The following is an 18495-nucleotide window of genomic DNA, read 5'->3' on the forward strand; positions in this document are numbered from 1 at the left end:
TGGGAAGACTTCCTGGAGGAGGTGACCTAAGAGTGACAACTGCAGGGAAGGGGGTAGAGAGGCAGTGAGTGCATGTGCATGCATGTGTGTGTGTGTGTGTGTGTGTGTGTGTGTGTGTTATTAGTGGAGACTTCCCAGGTGGTGGGAAGTAGCCCGCAGTCAGGCCTCCAGAATAGAGCTGGGGTTTATGATTCTAGAACCAACCTGGAGCCCCTGAGAGGGTGAGGTTGGGGTTGAGGGGCAGCCCTTTAGACCAGACTGCCAAGCTGGGGTGAGGGGGCTTTCAGCACGCTGGGGTCTGCTTCAGGGTCCCAAGCCCAACACCAATGGGAAGGATGTGATATTTTAAGATATTTTTGGGAGACCTCCCCCCAACCCTTGGCTTTTTCCCTGCTGGGATTTGCTGTACTAAAGGGCCATTTTACAACCTGGTGTGTCTCTTAAAACGGTTCTGTCCATTATCAGAATTTGGAGGAGCTTTGGGGATTTTTTTTTTGTGAATCCTGAAACCAAAGCCAACATATTCTGGAATTTTTTTGACAGTGTTGTTATTTCTTTTTCCTTCCTTTCTTCCTTCTTTCCCTCCTTCCTTCCTTCCTTCCTTCCTTCCTTCCTTCCTTCCTTCCTTCCTTCTTTTTAAAATTTTAACTTGCCATTATTTTGAGCCAGTTACATTTATGCTGATGGTCAGACCATGTTTTCATTAGTTTTTCTAGTTCTCTCTGGCTCCCAGTGAAATGTACAAAAGCAAATTGGTTGAAAAAGAATTTCCAAAAAAAAAAAAAAAAAAAAAAGAATTTCCAACCACGATTACACAAATTAATATCTCAAGGAAACCTCATGTGATGTTAGAAGATTTATGCTCATTTTTAAAACCGTTGTCTGCTGTCCACAGTGTTTTGCCTTTTGTTTGTTTTACATTCATTTTCAGTCGGTGATTCATGCATTCATGAACAGAAGGTTTGCTGAGGCCGCTGAGGCCCTACTATGCACCAAGCGCTGTTCCAGGCCACATGCAGGACAGACTAGGACCCTGCCCTGGTGGGGCTCATGTTCCAGCCAGGGCGGCGGATGATGCAGTGGACTTGGGGACTGACACAGCATAGAACACGTTACAGGAATGCCATGGAAAAACATGGAAACAATAGCAGGGTAGCGGGGAGGGCGGGCTAGGCAGATGCTTTGCCAGATGTCATCCCAGAAAAAAGCCCAAACTTCCATGGGGTCGGAGAGACAGCAACTTCTCTTGGTAGGCATCCTGAAAAGAGCAATAAAATGGCTTTGTATGTCTTCACCTGGGAGCAAAGAGGATGAAGAGGGCTTTGTGAGCCCATTCTCCTGTAGAGCCAGCATTCTTGTTGCCGCCAGGCCTCCCTGCCTCTGCATGGTCGGCTGACTCAAGGTGCCAGGCGGCCCAGGGAGAGGAGATCAGGCCCTGGAGTTAGGCCAACCTGGGTTCAAGTCCAGGCTCCAGCCTTCTTGCTTTCCCCTATGAAAGAGATGCATATTCACTCATCCAGTGATCTGAGTACAGGGGACAGAGGAGCTCCGTGCCTCAGTTTCCCCATCTGTAAAGTAGAGGTGGTACTAGCACCCACTTACGGGGTTTTGTGAATATAATGAGTTAAGACCATATATGTGAAGTGCTTAGAATGTGCCAGGCCCAGAGTTAAGTGCTAGCTGTTAAGTGTTAGCTGTTATTACCTACCATGTAGGACCATACTGGGATATCTAAAGCACTTAGCATTGGCTGTGGCTCACAGTGGCACCCACACACACACACACACCTGTCCCCAAGCCCTGATCCAGTCTTGGGCTGCCAACCCACCTCCCTCTGTCCTTGGTGAGACTTACTCCTGGTGCTGGGGCAAGTCCCAGGTCCACGGGGAGGGCGTGCTGGGGCTGCAGGCCCAGCTGAGCGAAGGCCCCACAGGGGAGCAGTGTCTGGCAGCCTCCTTGCTGGGGGCTGGCCAGAGGCACCCGTCTGGTTTGAGTTCCCGGCGCCTCGCTCCCTGCACCAACCCACAGCCTGGCTTGGAGCCGCCAGGCCTGCGCCTTATTTGGGTCTTCTCTCCCCCCGGACAGCACTTTGTGGCCTTAAAAGGCAGGCCTGGGGGGTAGAGGGGGGCAGTTGCTACTGCTGGCTCCAGAGCCCCTCCAGCTGTGCCCCCCGCCCCTGGCTTGGCCAGCCCATCCCTCTGGCTGTGGAGAAAACCAGGCCCCCAAAGCCAGGCCAGCCGGGGCCGCCTGTTCTTCATAGGGGTGGTGGCAGGGGTGGGCTCCTGGAACATAGCCCCCCTTGCCCTCCTAGGCAGCCAGCCTCCCTCTGGTTTTCATTTAGAACCAGAGCTGGAACCCACTTCTGTGTCTTCTTACCAACTGGGGCGGGGAGAGGGTGGATGTCCCAGCTGCCTACTATGCACTGGGCCCTGTGCACGCACAGTGGGCCTCTTTGTACGCATCACCTTCCTCAGGCCTCACACCAGCCTGGGAGATATAGTGGCCTTATGACCCCATTTTACAAATGGGAAGATAGGTTCAAAGAGGACAAGTTGTACAGGTCAGCAAGGAGCAGGGCTGGGACCCGGCCTTGCATCTGTTAGCTTTAAGCTCTTAACCCCTGCAGCTACCTGGGGTCACTGGAGAAGCCTCACTGTGGCCTCTGGCCCCCGCCCACCACCAGCCCCTTGTCCCAGCCCCATCAGGTTGGCAGTCTTGGTCCAGTTCAGCCCAGCTCATGCTGTGTGACCCAGGTAAACCGTCCCACCATTCTGGGCTTCCGTCTCCCTCTGCACGAAGGGGCGTAGGGACCCCTGCTGGGGTGACAGTGGCCAATGGGCAGGGAGGGGTGCAAAGCAAGAATGGTGCCGGCCAGCTGAGCTCTCACCCCCATCGTTCTTCGTTTGCAGGCTCCTCTGGCTTTGTGGACCCTGGGTGGTCAGGCAACACCATGCGACGGATGGCGTTTCGACCCACAGCCTTCTCAGGTGGGTCCTTGGGGCACCTGCGTGGGGTCCCCCTGGTTTAAGGGAGGTCTGGTGGGAGCATGAGCAATGTGGTGATGGTCCTAAGGCTGGCTGGATCCAGCAGTGGAGGGTCAGGGGGAGCACCCACCCTTGCCCACTCCGGACTGCAAAGAAGAGTGAGGGGGAAGGAGAGAAAGGGCCCTAGAGGGAGTCTGACCTGGGCCAAGTACCCCAAGACTCATGACCCCCAGACTCTAGCAGACGCGTGCCCAAGCCCCCAGTTTCCTCTTTATTTAAACTATACTTTTCTAAGCGTCTGCAGTGAATGAGGCACTGTGCCAGGTGCTTTCCATTGTTGGCTCATTTAAATCTCCCAGCCCCAGGAAGGCATCATTGTCCCCATGTTAAAGAGGAGGAAGCTGAGGGTCAGAAAGGAGACATGCCCTGCCCAAGGCTGCATAGCCAGGAAGAGGCAGCGCTGGGACTCAGCCCCAGACTTTGTGCTTGTCAAGAACTCACCCCGCCCTTGCTCTGAGCTCAGTGTCCTCAGATGTGAGCTGGGCTGACACTCGTCCTAACACCCAGGATCATGGTATGGACTGGAGAGATGAGCCTGTGATGCCCTAGGCCCGTGCACGGCAGCTGGGAGGTTGAATAATGGGCCAGAACTGCTACGGATGACTTAGGGGTGTCGCTGGGGAGCCCAGAGGAGCTAGCGGTGGTTGTGCAGGGAGGATCAGAGGGTGGCACCGCTGAGGCCAGCCCCACCCAGGGGGAAGCAACAGGATTTCCTGCCCTGGCTTCCAGGGAGGGAGTCATCTTGGATGCAGAGGCTGCAGGACATGAGTCCCTGGTCCTGCTCTGGAGGCTCTGGAGCCAAAGGAAACCCTCAGGCCATGACCACCCTGGACAGGCCATAGCCCCTTCCCTGCATGGGGCCATTTCCTGGGTCGGGGTCATGAGGTGTCTGTCTCCTTGCCTCTATCCTGCCCCAGACACCTGGCCCCAGCCCCAGCGTCCTCCCTCCCTGCAGGTTGCCTCAACTGCAGCAAAGTGTCAGAGCTGACTGAGCGGCTGAAGGTACTGGAGGCCAAGGTGGGTGAGCAGCTGCCCTTTCCCTGGCCTTCCCACCCCTCCACACCCCCCCACGTCCCATTGGCTCATCATTCCAACAGTGCACCTCTGAGCTGAGCTTCAACAACCAAAAACAGGTGGCCTTGGGACGCCTGGGTGGCTTAGCGGTTGAGCGTCTGCCTTTGGCCCAGGGCATGATCCCAAGATGCTGGATCGAGTCCCACATCGGGCTCCTTGTGGGGAACCTGCTTCTCCCTCTGCCTGTGTGTCTCTGCCTCTCTCTCTCTGTGTCTCTCAAGAATAAATAAATAAAATCTTTAAAAAAAAAATAAAAAGCAGATGGCGTCCCCACCAGGCACCCACCCACCCTCCAGAACAAGCTGGTCTCCCTTCCGTCCTGTCCCCAGAAAGCCTACTCCTTCTCCCAGGAGGCCCACGAAACTCTCCTGAGCACCCCCATCCCCATCCCAGCCAGATATTTGTAGACATCCCCCAGAGCCCGTGGCTAGGTCCCTTCCTTGCCCTGTCACCTTTGCCCTTTATCTACCCCCACACACACCACCATAATACTACCTTACCCGTTTCCAAAGCAAAACATCTATTGTGCATCTCAAATTATTTTAAGATAAAAAGGTTTTAGAGGGGCACCTGGGTAGCTCAGTTGGTTGGACATCTGCCTTCGGCTCGGGTCATGATCCTGGGGTCCTGAAATCAATCCCCATGTCAGGCTCTCTGCTCAGGTAGGAGCCTGCTTCTCCCTTTTGCCCTCCCTCTTCTTGTCCATGCGCGCTCTCTCTCTCTCTCTCTCCCTCAAATAAGTAAAATCTTAAAAAAAAAAAAAAAAAGCTTTTAGCAATTCAAAAGTAAAACATTCTAGGGGCACCTGGTGGCTTAGTTGGTTGAGTAGCTGACTCTTGATTTTGGGCTCAGGTCATGATTTGGGGATTGTCATATCCAGCCCCACTTTGGGCTCTGCACTCAGTGACGAGTATGCTTGAGATTCTCTCTCCTTCCCTCTGCCACTCCCCCACCTCATGCATGTGCATGTGTGTGCACACACTCTCTCTCGAATAAATAAATAAATCCTAAGAGAAATAAGACATTCTAAATTTAGAAACATGAAAAACTTGGGGCAGCCCCGGTGGCGCAGCGGTTTAGTGCCGCCTGCAGCCCAGGGCATGATCCTGAGGCCCCGGGACTGAGTCCCATGTCAAGCTCTCTGCATGGAGCCTGCTTCTCCCTCTGCCTCTGCCTCTCTCTCTCTGTGCATCTCTATGAATAAATAAATAAAATATTTTAAAAAAAAAAAGAAAAAGAAAAACTCAGAACCATGAAAAACCTACCAGAAAACCATCTGCAGCAGTCGCTTGTGCCCCTAGACAGAACAACGGTCAACATTTAAGCATCTTTTCTTCCAGATTTTTTTTCTTTTTATTCCTTTTTTTTATCTTTCAGATTTTCTAAGCAACATAGAGACACATATGCTTCATCTGCATAACCTTTCCTCTGTCACTCTGGGAATTTATCCTAAGGAAAGTAGATATAAAGATGTTTACCAAAATGTTAATAATGAACAGGGAAATTTGAAAACCAGGTGGCTGAAGGGTTGCAAAATTAGCGTGCATGGCTCTGAGGAATACTAGACAGCCGTTCACAACACCTCCATTTTGTAGCATGGAAAGATCCCCTGATGTATCAAGGGGAAAAACCAAGCTTCTGAACAGCATGTGCTAGAACCCTAGTTAGGAGGTATAGGAGCTCCAGGAAGCCCACACTGCTCCTCAGGCCTCCTCCCAGGAGAAGCGGGCATGAGGGGCTTGGTCTCAGATCTAGGGTGTGGTTCTCAGTTCTGGGTTTGCCCCACCCCCTGGTCAGTGGGCATTCTACCCTCCTTTTTATTAAGATTTCATTTATTTATTTATTTATTTTAGAGAGTGCACGTAAGCAGGGGGAGGGGCAGAAGGGGAAGAGAAAGAAAATCCCAAGCAGACTCTGTGCTGAGTACAGAGCTCGATGCAGGTCTCCATCCCAGGACCCTGAGATCACAACTTGAGCTGAAACCAAGCATCGGATGCTTAACCTACTGAGCCATCCAGACACCCCTTCTGGCCTCTCTCTCTCTCTCTCTCTCTTTTTTTTTTTTTAAGATTTTATTTATTTGAGGGATCCCTGGGTGGCTCAGCGGTTTAGCGCCTGCCTTCAGCCCAGGGCATGATCCTGGAGACCCGGGATCGAGTCCCACATCAGGCTCCCTGCTTTTTAAAATAAAAGATTTTATTTATTTATTTGAGAGAGAGCACAAGCAGGGAGGAGGAGAAGAGGGAGAAGCAGACTCCCTGCTAAGCAGGGAGCCCAATGAGGGACTCGATCCCAAGACTCTGAGATTGTGACCTGAGCTGAAGGCAGATGCTTAACCGACTGAGCCCCCCAGGCACCCCTGGCTCCTCTTTAATCCTTGGTCAGTGGCTCAGCGGTCACCCTTGACCTTTAAAAGGCTCCCCCACTCTGGGTCCCAAAGTGGTTGAGGCCTCTGACTCATGTCACACTGTCCCGAACATCCCTCCGAACTTAGTAAAAATCCTTCCAGCCTGTGGTGCTTTAACAGACCAAGAGAAGTTTCAGATTATTGATGCAGGTAATCACACGAAAAACCATGCAGCCCGGCAAACACAGGGACATAGAACTCTACTTGGGTGTCAGCGATGGTATGTCGAGGTTTTTCTTTTTTTTAAAAAAAAGGTTTTATTTATTTATTCATGAGAGACAGAGAGAGAGAGAGAGAGAGGCAGAGACAAAGGCAGAGGAAAAAACAGGCTTCACACAGGGAGCCCGACGCAGGATTCGATCCCAGGTCTCAGGATCCCACCCTGGGCCAAAGACGGTGCTAAACCTCTGAGCCACCAGAGCTGCCCCTGTTGTGGCTTTTCTAAGGATGAATTGTGCAGTTGGAAAGTCACAGTGACTTCTGGGCCTCTGTGAGGCCAGGTCTTCCGTCCAAGCTGTGTTCTGCTGGCTGCATGGGTCTCCTGTGCCCAACATGGGGGCCCCTCTGCTGGCCTGTCCCTGGTGAGACACCACTACCAACCCTGTCTTCCTCTTCTTCCATAGGTGGCGGTGCTCACTGTCACTGAGCAGGCAGTGAGGCCAACCCCAGCCGCCCCCGGGGACCCTGTCCCACTCTGGGGCTCCCCAGCAGCTCAGGGCAGCCCTGGGGATGGAGGCCTCCAAGGTGAGTGGGTCAGTGAGGGGTATGCTCCCATGTGGGGATGAATCAGGGGAGCAGTTCTAGTCCCCACCTTGCTACTGACTCCCAGTTTGACCCCCCTTCCAGTTCTCAATCTCCCCAGTTCTCCGGTGGGCCTGGGGGGACAGGGTCTAGCAGCCCCACCGCCCCTGCCCCACACAGTGGAGCTGGGCATAGGGACTCTGGATGACACTGAGCCCTGCCTAATGCCCCTCTTACTCCAGGGCTACCCGGAGTCAGAGAGAACACGAGGGCCCCGCTGCTCCCTCGAGATGGTAGGTGCTGGCTGGGGTGCTGGGGCCAGGGTTGGGACAAGAGCAAGGCCAAAGCCATCAAGATGAACTTTCTCCCCCAGATCGAGTTGGTGGCCAGGGGCTTCCTGGGCCCACTGGCCCTAAGGGAGAAACTGGCAGCCGAGGCCCAACAGGGATGAGAGGCCCACCAGGTGAGTGCCCACAGCACTGCCCCAACCCTACCACTGCCCGCAGCTACCCAGGTCAGCCCTGTCATTGAACCCTCTCTTGGCCAATCGTAGCCTGAGCCCCTTCTACCCACTTGTCTCTCACCTTGCCACCCTTCTACTTGTGCTTGGGCTGCCTAAAGCCCACTTTTGCATTCACTGAACCCACACTTCCTGGGCACCTACCTTAGCAGGCTCTGAGCTGGGCACTGGGGTGGCATTAGACCAATCCCTGCCTCCTAGGGCTCCCAGCCCAGTGTGTGTGTGTATGGAGAGGGGAGACTAGGCCAAGGAGAAACAGCAGTGCTCCCCACCATGTGGCCAGGGCTCTTCTGAAGGACGATACAGGTATGGGAGCTTCAAGGAAGGAGGCATAGACCCAGCTTGATGGGTGGGGAATGGGGAGGGCTTCCTGGTAGGAGTGACATCTTAGCTGAGGCCTAATGGATGATTTGAAGTAGACACCAGGCAGAGCAAAGGGAGGACCGGTAGACAGAACAGCTCATTCAAAAGCCTGGAAGGGAGAGAAGAGAACATTCTGGAAATCAACATTTCCTAAGAATCTACCAAGTGTCCATTGTCCCAAAGCCCCTGCAGAGGGCTATTCATCCCCCTAATAGATGGCCAGGGAGGTCAGAGCCAAGACTGGCCTGGGCCTGTGGCACCTGCAGCCCTCTTATATCACTGCCCCAGGCTGCCTTGTCCTGCCCCCTTGCAGCCCCCCTGGGCCTCCCTGCCTCCTATATACCCACCAACTCTCTGGTTCCATTGTAGGTCCTCAAGGTCCCCCAGGAAGCCCTGGCCAGGCTGGAGCTGTGGGTACCCCTGGAGAGAGGGGACCTCCAGGCCCACCAGGGCCTCCTGGCCCCCCTGGACCCCCAGCCCCTGTTGGGCCACCTCACATCCGGAACCCCCAGTATGGTGAGTCCCTTGGGGCCATGACAGATAATGGTGGGGGTGGGAGACAAGGCTGGCATAATCATTACCCCAGTGCCACTGCCATCTACTGGGTACCTTCTGTTTACCAGGCTTGCCTTTGGTCAGGATTGGTGTCACTCAATCCTCCTACAGGTGTCATTGCCTCCTCTGTTCTCAGATAAGGAAAACTGAGGGCCAGAGAGGGACGATCACATAGCCAGGAAATGGGGGACTGCCTTCAAACCCAGGCATCCTCCAGGGTTGGAACAACTGGCATCTGGCCCTCCTGCCAAGCCTTGGAGCTGGCCAGGATCCAGCCCTCAGAGTGCTGGAAAGCTCAAGGCCTGGCAGCAGGAAATGAGCTCTGTGCTCCCTGGCCCTGTGCTCAGAGAGCCGCCTCTGCCAAGCTGGGCTCTGATGTGTATCCTTTGCCTCTTCCCCAGCCTGACCCACCTGTATGCTGCCAGTGGTCAGAGCTTGGAGTGCCAGGTTCAACCCTACCTGTGCCGTATCTTTGGAGTATGGCTGGGCACCATTCATATATTCCCCTATCCCACTGTTCATTCCATCTTACCATTCCTTCTCCTTCCCCAAGCCTCAGTTTCCCCATCTGTATAGTGGGGAGAGTGACTGTACAGTTCTCCCAGAGTTCCATGACCCCCATGCACAGAAGCCTGTCACAAAGTAGGTGGTCAATAAATGGTAGCTTTTACTATTATTCCCATTTGACATGTGGTAGTACAGGCTCAGCAAGATAGAGTCTTGCTAGATGTCACTAGCTAGACTGTGGTAAGGTTAGAATCCAGTCCTCCCTGCCTCCTGGTCCTACCTGACCAACTCTCTCCACACTCCTCACCCTTCAAGCAATTGTCTGGTAGCTCCAACCACACTGCCGGTTGTCCCACAGAGCAGTCAAAGCTGGCTTGGCAGAGGTGGCAGGTAAAGACTGACTGCCCTACTCCAGCCCAGCCCTGTTCATTCACCATCTTTCCTCCCTCAGGGGACCCATTACTGTCCAACACCTTCACTGAGACCAGCAGCCACTGGCCCCAGGGACCAGTTGGACTACCAGGACCCCCAGGGCCTATGGGTAAGTTGAGTCTAGGTCCAGTTCCAGGGGTGGGGTTGGGAAATGGCAGAGGGACTAGGACTATGGCTATCAGGAAGGAACAGATGGTGGAATTCCCGGCATCATACTCTGTTTCAGTCCTGAGGACATCCTGTCTTATTCTAGGTCCCCCTGGACTTCCTGGTCCCATGGGCATCCCTGGGAGTCCTGGACACATGGTGAGTAGTTCTCCTATTGCTCCCATCTGTCCATCCATTCATCCACCCACCCACTTATCAGTCCACATATCCACCCATCCATCAATCATTCAACCATTCAAGCATTTATGGAGCACTTAACATGCAAACTACTTTCCATAAATCTTTTCATTCAGTCTGTGTAAGGAGAAACAAGTATTGTTGATACATGTGGCCAAGAAAGGTAGAGGTTCTTGGCCTAAGGCTGCTGTCAGCACATGGCAAGTTCCAGATCAGGGTAGGGATTTTCTGACTCCAGGGCCATAACTCTGAACCCTGAGCTATACAAACTGCCTGCTGTGTGCCAGGCACTGGGAGTGTAGTAAAGAACCCAGAGGCCCAGGCCAACTGAGGCTCCCTCCTTGACCCCTCTGTGCACCCCCAAGTCCTTGTCCATCCCATCCCACCTCAGCATAAGGCTGAGGCCCTGTCTTATTGCTCAGGGACCCCCAGGCCCCACTGGACCCAAAGGAATCTCCGGCCACCCAGGAGAGAAAGGAGAGAGAGTGAGTACTGAGGCAGCCCCTGGTGGAAGATTCTGGGAGGTCTTGGGGTCCCTGGGTCACACCTCCCAATAGCTGACTTCATACCTCTCCTCCCTCCCAAACAGGGACTGCGTGGGGAGCCTGGCCCCCAAGGCTCCATGGGGCAGCGGGTGAGTGATGCTGCCTATCCTACAGCACTCCCTCCAGGATCCCACAGGTCCAGACCCTTGCTTTGGCTCCCACTGCATCCAGAGCTCCCAACCCTCCCTCCTGTCCAGAGCATGGTCCATCTCTCTCTTTGTCTCTGGGTCCTGTCTACCTCTTAGAATCAGGCCACATGCCTCTTCCTCACTTGAGCTCTGTATCTCTGTATTTGTTTCTCTATCTCTCTTTCCTCTGTGTCTCTGTCTTTCTGACACTCTATATTTCTCTCTTTCACTTTCCATCTTTCCAACTATGATTGTAGATTTGTCTATTTCTCCCTATAGTTTGGTCAATATTTGCTTAGTATATTTTGAAGCTTTGTTATTAGGTACATATATTTTCAGGATTTTAATGTCAACTTTATGAAATGAATATCTTTCTAGTGATGCTGCTTGTTCTGCATTCTACTTTGATACTAAAATAAAGATACCAACTTTCTTATACTTAACATTTGCATGGTAGAGATTTTTCAGTCTTTTTGCTTTCAATCCTTTTCTTTTCAATCTTTTGCTTTCAACCCATTTGCTTTCAACCTATTTAAAGTATATCTCTGGTAAACAACATATACTTGGGACTTATTTTTTAAACAGTCTTGACTATTGAGTTCAGTTACATTTAATGATATGTAGAATTATTGATATGGATGCATTTAAGTCAACCATCTTGCTATTTGTGTTCTGTTTACCCTATCTCTTCTTTAATTTTTCCCCTTTTTCCTGTCTTCTTTTGGATTGAGTATTATTTACAGTCCCATTTTATCTCTACCAATGACTTTGTGTTATTTCTTCACAGTTGTTCCAAGGATAACAATATACATCCTTGACTTACCACAATTTGCTTGAATTAGTATTATACCACTTTATATATAAATCGGAATTTTACAATATAATTTGCCCCCTTTTAACCTTGCTCTATCACTGTCATATATTTCACTTCTGCATTTGTTATAATCCCCACAATGTATTGTTGTTATTGCTTTAAACAGTTGACTTTGAAAGAAGTTAAGAAAACAAAGAAAAATAGGCTTTTACATCTACCATATATTTATTATTTCTAATGATTTTCTGTAGCTCCAGATTCCATCTGGTATCGTTTGTCTCCAGCCTAAAGAATATACTTTAACTCTGCCTGTATGGGCCTGGTGGCAACAAATCCTCCCTGCTTTTATCTAAAACTGTATTTAAAAAAAAAAAAAAAAAAAAAGGGATCCCTGGGTGGCGCAGCGGTTTGGCGCCTGCCTTTGGCCCAGGGCGCGATCCTGGAGACCCGGGATCGAGTCCCACGTCGGGCTCCCGGTGCATGGAGCCTGCTTCTCCCTCTGCCTATGTCTCTTTCTCTCTCTGTGACTATCATAAAAAATAAAATAAAATAAAAAAATAAAAAATAAAACTGTATTTTACCTTAATTTTTTAAAAAGATTTATTTATTTATTTGTGAGGGAGAGAAAGAGAGCGCACATGGGGTGAAGGGCAGAGGGGGAGAATCTTCAAGCAGACTCCTCACTGAGTGGTGAGCCTGACATGGGGCTTGGTCTCATGACTCATGAGATCACAACGTAAGCCAAAACCAAGAGTTGGCCGCTTAACCAACTGAGCCACCTAGGAGCCCCTACCTTAATTTTGTAAAGATATTTTCATTTGGATATAAAATGATAGTTTGACAGTTTTCCTCCCTTTAGCACTTTAAAAATGTTGTTCCATGGTCTTCTGGTTGACATAGTAAATTACAATTTCTCATGAGAAATTGGCTGTGGTTCCTGTTGTTCCCTATATAATGTGTCTTTTTTCTTTAGCTTTTACGATTTTCTCTTTACCCTTGGTCGTCGTCATCGTCGTCGTCTTCTTCTTCTTCTTCTTTCTTCTTCTTTTTAATGTATTTCTTTTAGCAACAAAGATAGTGACAGAGAACATGAGTGGGAAGGAGAGGGAGAAGCAGGCTCCCTGCTGAGAGGGGAGCTCAGTGCAGGGCTCGATCCCAGGACCATGACCAGAGCAGAAGGCAGATGCTTAACCCACTGAGCCACCCAGGTGCCCCTACCCTTGGTTTTCAACAGGTTGCTCATGATGTAGTTGGGTGTGACTTTGTGCTTATCCTTCTTTCGGTTTGCTAAGATTCCCAGACCTGTAAGGTTGCTGGGACTTTTTTGTTGGTTGTTTTGTTTAATTGATAAAATTATTTTTAGAGCCTTTTGGGGGAGTCACAGCAAAATTAAGCAGGAAGTACAGAGCATTCCCAGTCCTCACGTATGCATATCCTTCCCCACTATCAACATCTAGTGTACAATGGTACATTTGATACAATGGAATCCACATTGCCACATTATCACCCTAAGTCCATAATGTACATTAGGGTTTCCTCTAATGTACATTCTATAGTATTACTAGGTGTATACCATCATGTATCCACCATTGTAGTATCACACAGAAGAGTTTCACTGACCTAAAAATCCTTAGTGCTCTGCCCATTCATCCCTCTCTCCTCACTAAATACATTTAAGCTTCCTCCGAGTCTTTTCATGGTTTGATAACTCATTTCTCTTTAGCTGTAAATAATATTCCATCATATGTACCACAGTTTGTTTGTCCATCCACCTAGTGAAAGACATCTTGTTTGCTTCCAAGTTTTGACAATTACGAATAAATATCTGTGTGCAGGTTTTTGTGTGGACATGTTTTTAGTTCATTTGCATAAATGCCAGTGATTGCAATTGTTGGCTCATTTAGTATGTTTAGTTCAATGAGAAACTTTTTGGTAAGAAACACACTTTTTGTGTGGGTATATGTGCATGTGTACTGAGAACACTTAAGATCTACTGTCTTAGGGACACCTTGGTGGCTCAGCGGATAAGCATCTGCCATTGGCTCAAGACATGATCTTGGAGTCCCTGGATCGAGTCCCACATCGGGCTCCCTGCATGGAACCTGCTTCTCTCTCTGCCTGTGTCTCTGCCTCTCTCTCTGTGTGTCTTTCAAGAATAAATAAATAAAATCTTAAAAAAAAAAGATCTACTCTGTTAGCAATTTCAGTTATACAATACAGTTTTTTTCTTTTTTTTTAATTTTTTTATTTATTTATGATAGTCACAGAGAGAGAGAGAGAGAGAGAGAGAGGTAGAGACACAGGCAGAGGGAGAAGCAGGCTCCATGCACCAGGAGCCCGATGTGGGACTCGATCCCGGGTCTCCAGGATCGCGCCCCGGGCCAAAGGCAGGCGCCAAACCGCTGCGCCACCCAGGGATCCCCAATACAGTTTTTTTTTTTTTAAGATTCTATTTATTTATTCATGAGAGACACAGAAAGAGAGAGAAAGAGAGAGAGAGAGAGAGAGGCAGAGACACAGGCAGAGGGAGAAGCAGACTTTATGCAGGGAGCCTGACATGGGACTCAATCCCGGGTCTCCAGGATCACGCCCTGGGCTGAAGGTGGCCCTAAACCACTGAGCCACCTGGGCTGCCCACAATACAGTATTGTTAACTGTAGTCACCATACTATATATTAAATCCTCAGAACTTAGTCATGTTATAACTGAAAGTTGATATTCTTTTATCAGCTTTCCCCAAGCCCAAGTCCCTGGCAACCACCATTCTACTGTTTCTCTTTCTCTATATTCAACTTTTTTTTTTTTTAAGATTCCACATATATAAGCGATACGATGCAGTATTTGTTTTTCTCTCTCTGGTTTATTTCACTTAGCATAATGCCCTCCAGGGTCATCCATGTTGTCACAAATGGAAAATGTTCCTTCTTTTTTAAAGGATAAATAATGTTCCGTTATATATGTACGTACATACATACATACATACCACATTTCGTTTATCCATTCATCCATTGGCAGGCACTTAGGTTGTTTCCATATCTTGGCTTTTGTGAATAATGCTGCAATGAACATGGGAATGCAGATATTTCTTTGAGATAGTGATTTTGTTTTCTTTGGATAAATACCCAGAAGTAGGATCACTGGGTTTTTTTTTTTTTTTTAAGATTTATTTATGATAGACATAGAGAGAGAGAGAGGCAGAGACACAGGCAGAGGGCGAAGGAGGCTCCAAGCAGGGGAGCCTGACGTGGGACCCTATCCCGGGACTCCAGGATCGTGCCCTGGGCCAAAGGCAGGCGCTAAACCGCTGAGCCACCCAGGAATCCCAAGGATCACTGGATTGTATGATAATTCTATTTTTAATTTCTTGAGGAACTTCCATTATGTTTTCCATAAAGGCTGTATCAATTTATATTCCCACCAACAATATATAATGGTTCCCTTTTTTTCATATCCTCACCAACATTTATTATCTCTTGGGTTTATTTATTTATTTATTTAGTTTTTTTGTTGTTGTTTTTGTTTTTGTTTTTTTTATTTATGATAGTCACACAGAGAGAGAGAGAGAGAGAGAGGCAGAGAGATAGGCAGAGGGAGAAGCAGGCTCCATGCACCGGGAGCCCGATGTGGGACTCGATCCCGGGTCTCCAGGATCGCGCCCTGGGCCAAAGGCAGGAGCCAAACCACTGCGCCACCCAGGGATCCCTATTTATTTATTTTTAAAGATTTTATTTATTTATTCGTAGAGACACACACACACACACACAGAGACAGAGAGAGAGAGAGGCAGAGACACAGGCAGAGGAAGAGGGAGAGAAGCAGGCTCCATGCAGGAAGCCCGACGTGGGACTCGATCCGGGGTCTCCAGGATCACACACCAGGCTTCAGGCGGCGCTAAACCGCTGTGCCACTGGGGCTGCCCTCTTGGGTTTTTTTTAAATAATAGACATCCTAACAGGTGTGAGGTGATATCTAAAGTTATGGCTTTGGGATGCCTGAGTGACTTAGTGGTTGATGTCTGCCTTTGGCTCAGGGTGTGATCCCGCTGTCCTGGGATTGAATCCTGCATAGGGCTCCCTGCAGGGAGCCTACTTCTCCCTCTTCCTATGCCTCTGCCTCTCTTTCTGTGTCTGTCATGAATGAATAAATAAAATCTTAAAAAAAAATAAAGTTATGTTTTTGATTTGCATTTCCCCAATAATTAGTGATCTTGAGCATCTTCTTACATACCTATTGGCCTATCTCTTCTTTGGGAAAATGCCTATTCAGGTCTTTGCCTATTTTTAATTGGCTTATTGGGTGGTTTTTTTTTTTTTTTTTTAAGATTTTATGTATTTATTCATGAGAGACACAGAGACATAGGCAGAGGAAGAAGCAAGCTCCCTGTGAGGAGCCTGATGTAGGACTCCATTCCAGGACCCTGGGATCATGACCTGAGCCAAAGGTAGGCGATCAACCACTGAGCCACCCAGGTGCCCCTGTTGGGTGGTTGTTGTTGTTTTCTCCAGTTGAGTTGTATAAATTCCTTATATGTTTTAGATATCAACTCATTATTAGATAGATGATTTGCAAATATTTTCTCCCATCCCATAGATTGCCTTTTCTTTTCTTTTTAATTTTGTTTGATGGTTTCCTTTGCTGTGCAAAAGCTTCTTATTTTTTGTTTTTATTTTTATTTTTTAAGTAGGCTCCATGCTCAGCATAGAGTCCAATGCAGGGCTTGAGCTCACTGCACTGAGATTAAGACCTGAGCTGAGATCAAGGGTTGGATGCTTAACCAACTGAGCCTCTCAGCTTAACCCCTATGCAAAAGCTTTTTAAATTGATTTTCTTATTGTTAAGTTTTAAGAGTTCTTTCAATATTTTTGAACAATATTCCTCTACCAGGTGTGTCTTTTACAAATATTTTCTCCCAGTGTGTGGCTTCTCTTCTCATTCTCTTGACATTGTTTTTTGCAAAGCAGAAGTTTTAAATTTTATTTTATTTTTTTAAGATTATTTATTTATTTATTCATGAGAGACAGAGAGGCAGAAACACAGGCAGAGGGAGGAGCAGGCTCTATGCAGAGAGCCCGACTCAGGACTCGATTCTGGGTCTCCAGGATTAGGCGCTGGGCCGAAGGCAGCACTAAACCGCTGAGCCACCCAGGCTGCCCAGAAGATTTAAATTTTAATGAATTCCAACTTTTCAGTGGTTTATTTTGTGGGTTGTACTTTGGTATTGTATTAAAACATCATCATCAAACCCAAGGTAATCTAAGTTTTCTCCTACAATATCTTCTAGGAGTTCTATAGTTTTGCATTTTACACTTAGATCTGTGATCCATTTTGAGTTAGTTTTTGTGGGGGGTATGAGGTCTGTGTCTAGATTCAGTTTTTTGTTTTGCATCGAAGTGTCCAGTTGTTACAGCATCATTTATGAAAAAGATTATCTTTGCCCTGTTGCATTGTCATTGCTCCTTTTTTTTTAATCTTTTATGTTTTTAAAGATTTTATTTCTTTATTCATGAGAGACACAGGGAGAGAAAGAGAGAGAGAGAGAGAGAGAGAGAGAGAGGCAGAGACACAGGCAGAGGGAGAGGCAGGCTCCATGCAGGGAGCCCAATGTGGGACTCGATCCAGGGTCTTCAGGATCACACCCTGGGCTGAAGGCAGCACTAAACTGCTGAGCCACCCAGGCTGCCCTGTCATTGCTCCTTTGTCAAAGATCAATTAACTATATTTATATTTCTGGGTTCTCTTTTCTTTCCCACTGATCTATCTATTCTTTTTTTTTTTTAAGATTTTATTTATTTATTCATGAGAGACACAGAGAGAGAAAGAGAAAAGGAGAAATACAGGTAGAGGGAGAAGCAGGCTCCATGCAGGGAGCCTGATGCAGAACTCGATCCCAGGACTCCAGGATCATGCCTTGGGCTGAAGGCAGGTGCTAAACCACTGAGCCACCTAGGGATCCCCTGTTATAGATGTTCTTATCAAGTTAAGGAAGTTCCCCTCTAACCCTAGTTTGCTGAGCATTTATCATAAATGGGTGTTGGGTTTAATCAGATGCTTTCTCTGCACCTATTGATATAATCATGTGATTTTTCTTCTTTAGTCTGTTGATGTGACAAATTACATTAATTGATTTTCTTTTTTTTTTAAGATTTTATTTATAGGGATCCCTGGGTGGCGCAGCGGTTTGGCGCCTGCCTTTGGCCCAGGGCGCGATCCTGGAGACCCGGGATCGAATCCCACATCAGGCTCCCGGTGCATGGAGCCTGCTTCTCCCTCTGCCTGTGTCTCTGCCTCTCTCTCTCTCTCTCTGTGACTATCATAAATAAATAAAAAGAAAAATTAAAAAAAAAAAAAAAAGATTTTATTTATATATTCATGAGAGACACAGAGAGAGGCAGAGATATAGGCAGAGGGAGAAGCAGGCTCCCCACAGGGAACCTAATGAGGGACTCGATCCCAGGACCCCGGGATCATGACCTGAGCCAAAGGCAGATGCCCAACCGCTGAGCCACCCAGGCACCCCTGATTGATTCAATTTCTTTTCATAGACATAGGCCTATTCATATTGTCTAATTCTTTTGTTTGCTCTTTTATTTGAGATTTTAAGATATTATTTACTTATTTGACAGAGAGAGAAAGAGAGCACAAGCTGGGAAGCAGGAGAGGGAGAAGCAGGCTCCCTGCTGAGCAGGGAGCCAGATGTGGAGCTCCATCCCAGGACCCTGGGATCATGACCTGAATCAAAGGCACACCTTTAATGGACTAAGCTACCTAGGTTCCCCTGGATTGTCTGTTTCTTCTTGTTTTGGCAGATTGTGTTTTTCAAAGAATTGGTCTGTTTCATCTACATTACCAAATCTGTGGGCACAAAGTTTATAGTGTTTCTTTATTATGCTTTTAATGTCCAGGGGATCTGTAGTGATGTCCCCCCTTTTCATTTCGGATTTTAGTCATTTGTATCTTCTCTTTTTTCTCTTTCAATTATCTTGGTAGGGCACCGGATGACTCAGTGGTTGAGCGTCTGCC

At 48.3% G+C, this 18495-nt stretch overlaps 1 protein-coding gene across 11 annotated transcripts in view; it reads left to right on the plus strand.

The window, feature by feature from the left end:
• EMID1 (EMI domain containing 1) overlaps window positions 1-18495 on the plus strand; it is a 51320-nt gene that overhangs the window by 12658 nt on the left and 20167 nt on the right. For 8 of the 11 annotated variants that reach the window (XR_005379357.1, XR_005379361.1, XR_005379358.1 and 5 more), the window contains exons 4-13: window positions 2910-2987; window positions 4000-4061; window positions 7149-7269; window positions 7509-7559; window positions 7640-7729; window positions 8519-8665; window positions 9663-9752; window positions 9897-9949; window positions 10411-10473; window positions 10578-10622. Coding sequence is in view for 6 of the 11 variants with exons in the window: in XM_038575553.1 (XP_038431481.1) it covers window positions 2910-2987; window positions 4000-4061; window positions 7149-7269; window positions 7509-7559; window positions 7640-7729; window positions 8519-8665; window positions 9663-9752; window positions 9897-9949; window positions 10411-10473; window positions 10578-10622 (800 nt within the window). In the remaining 5 variants the exon portion in view is untranslated. The remainder of the gene's footprint in view (window positions 1-2909; window positions 2988-3999; window positions 4062-7148; window positions 7270-7508; window positions 7560-7639; window positions 7730-8518; window positions 8666-9662; window positions 9753-9896; window positions 9950-10410; window positions 10474-10577; window positions 10623-18495) is intronic. The other 3 variants (XM_038575558.1, XM_038575557.1, XM_038575556.1) reach the window with 1 other exon arrangement.

This window comes from Canis lupus, chromosome 26 (genome assembly GCF_011100685.1).
Source record: "Canis lupus familiaris isolate Mischka breed German Shepherd chromosome 26, alternate assembly UU_Cfam_GSD_1.0, whole genome shotgun sequence".
In the NCBI taxonomy this organism is placed as follows: Eukaryota; Metazoa; Chordata; class Mammalia; order Carnivora; family Canidae; genus Canis; species Canis lupus.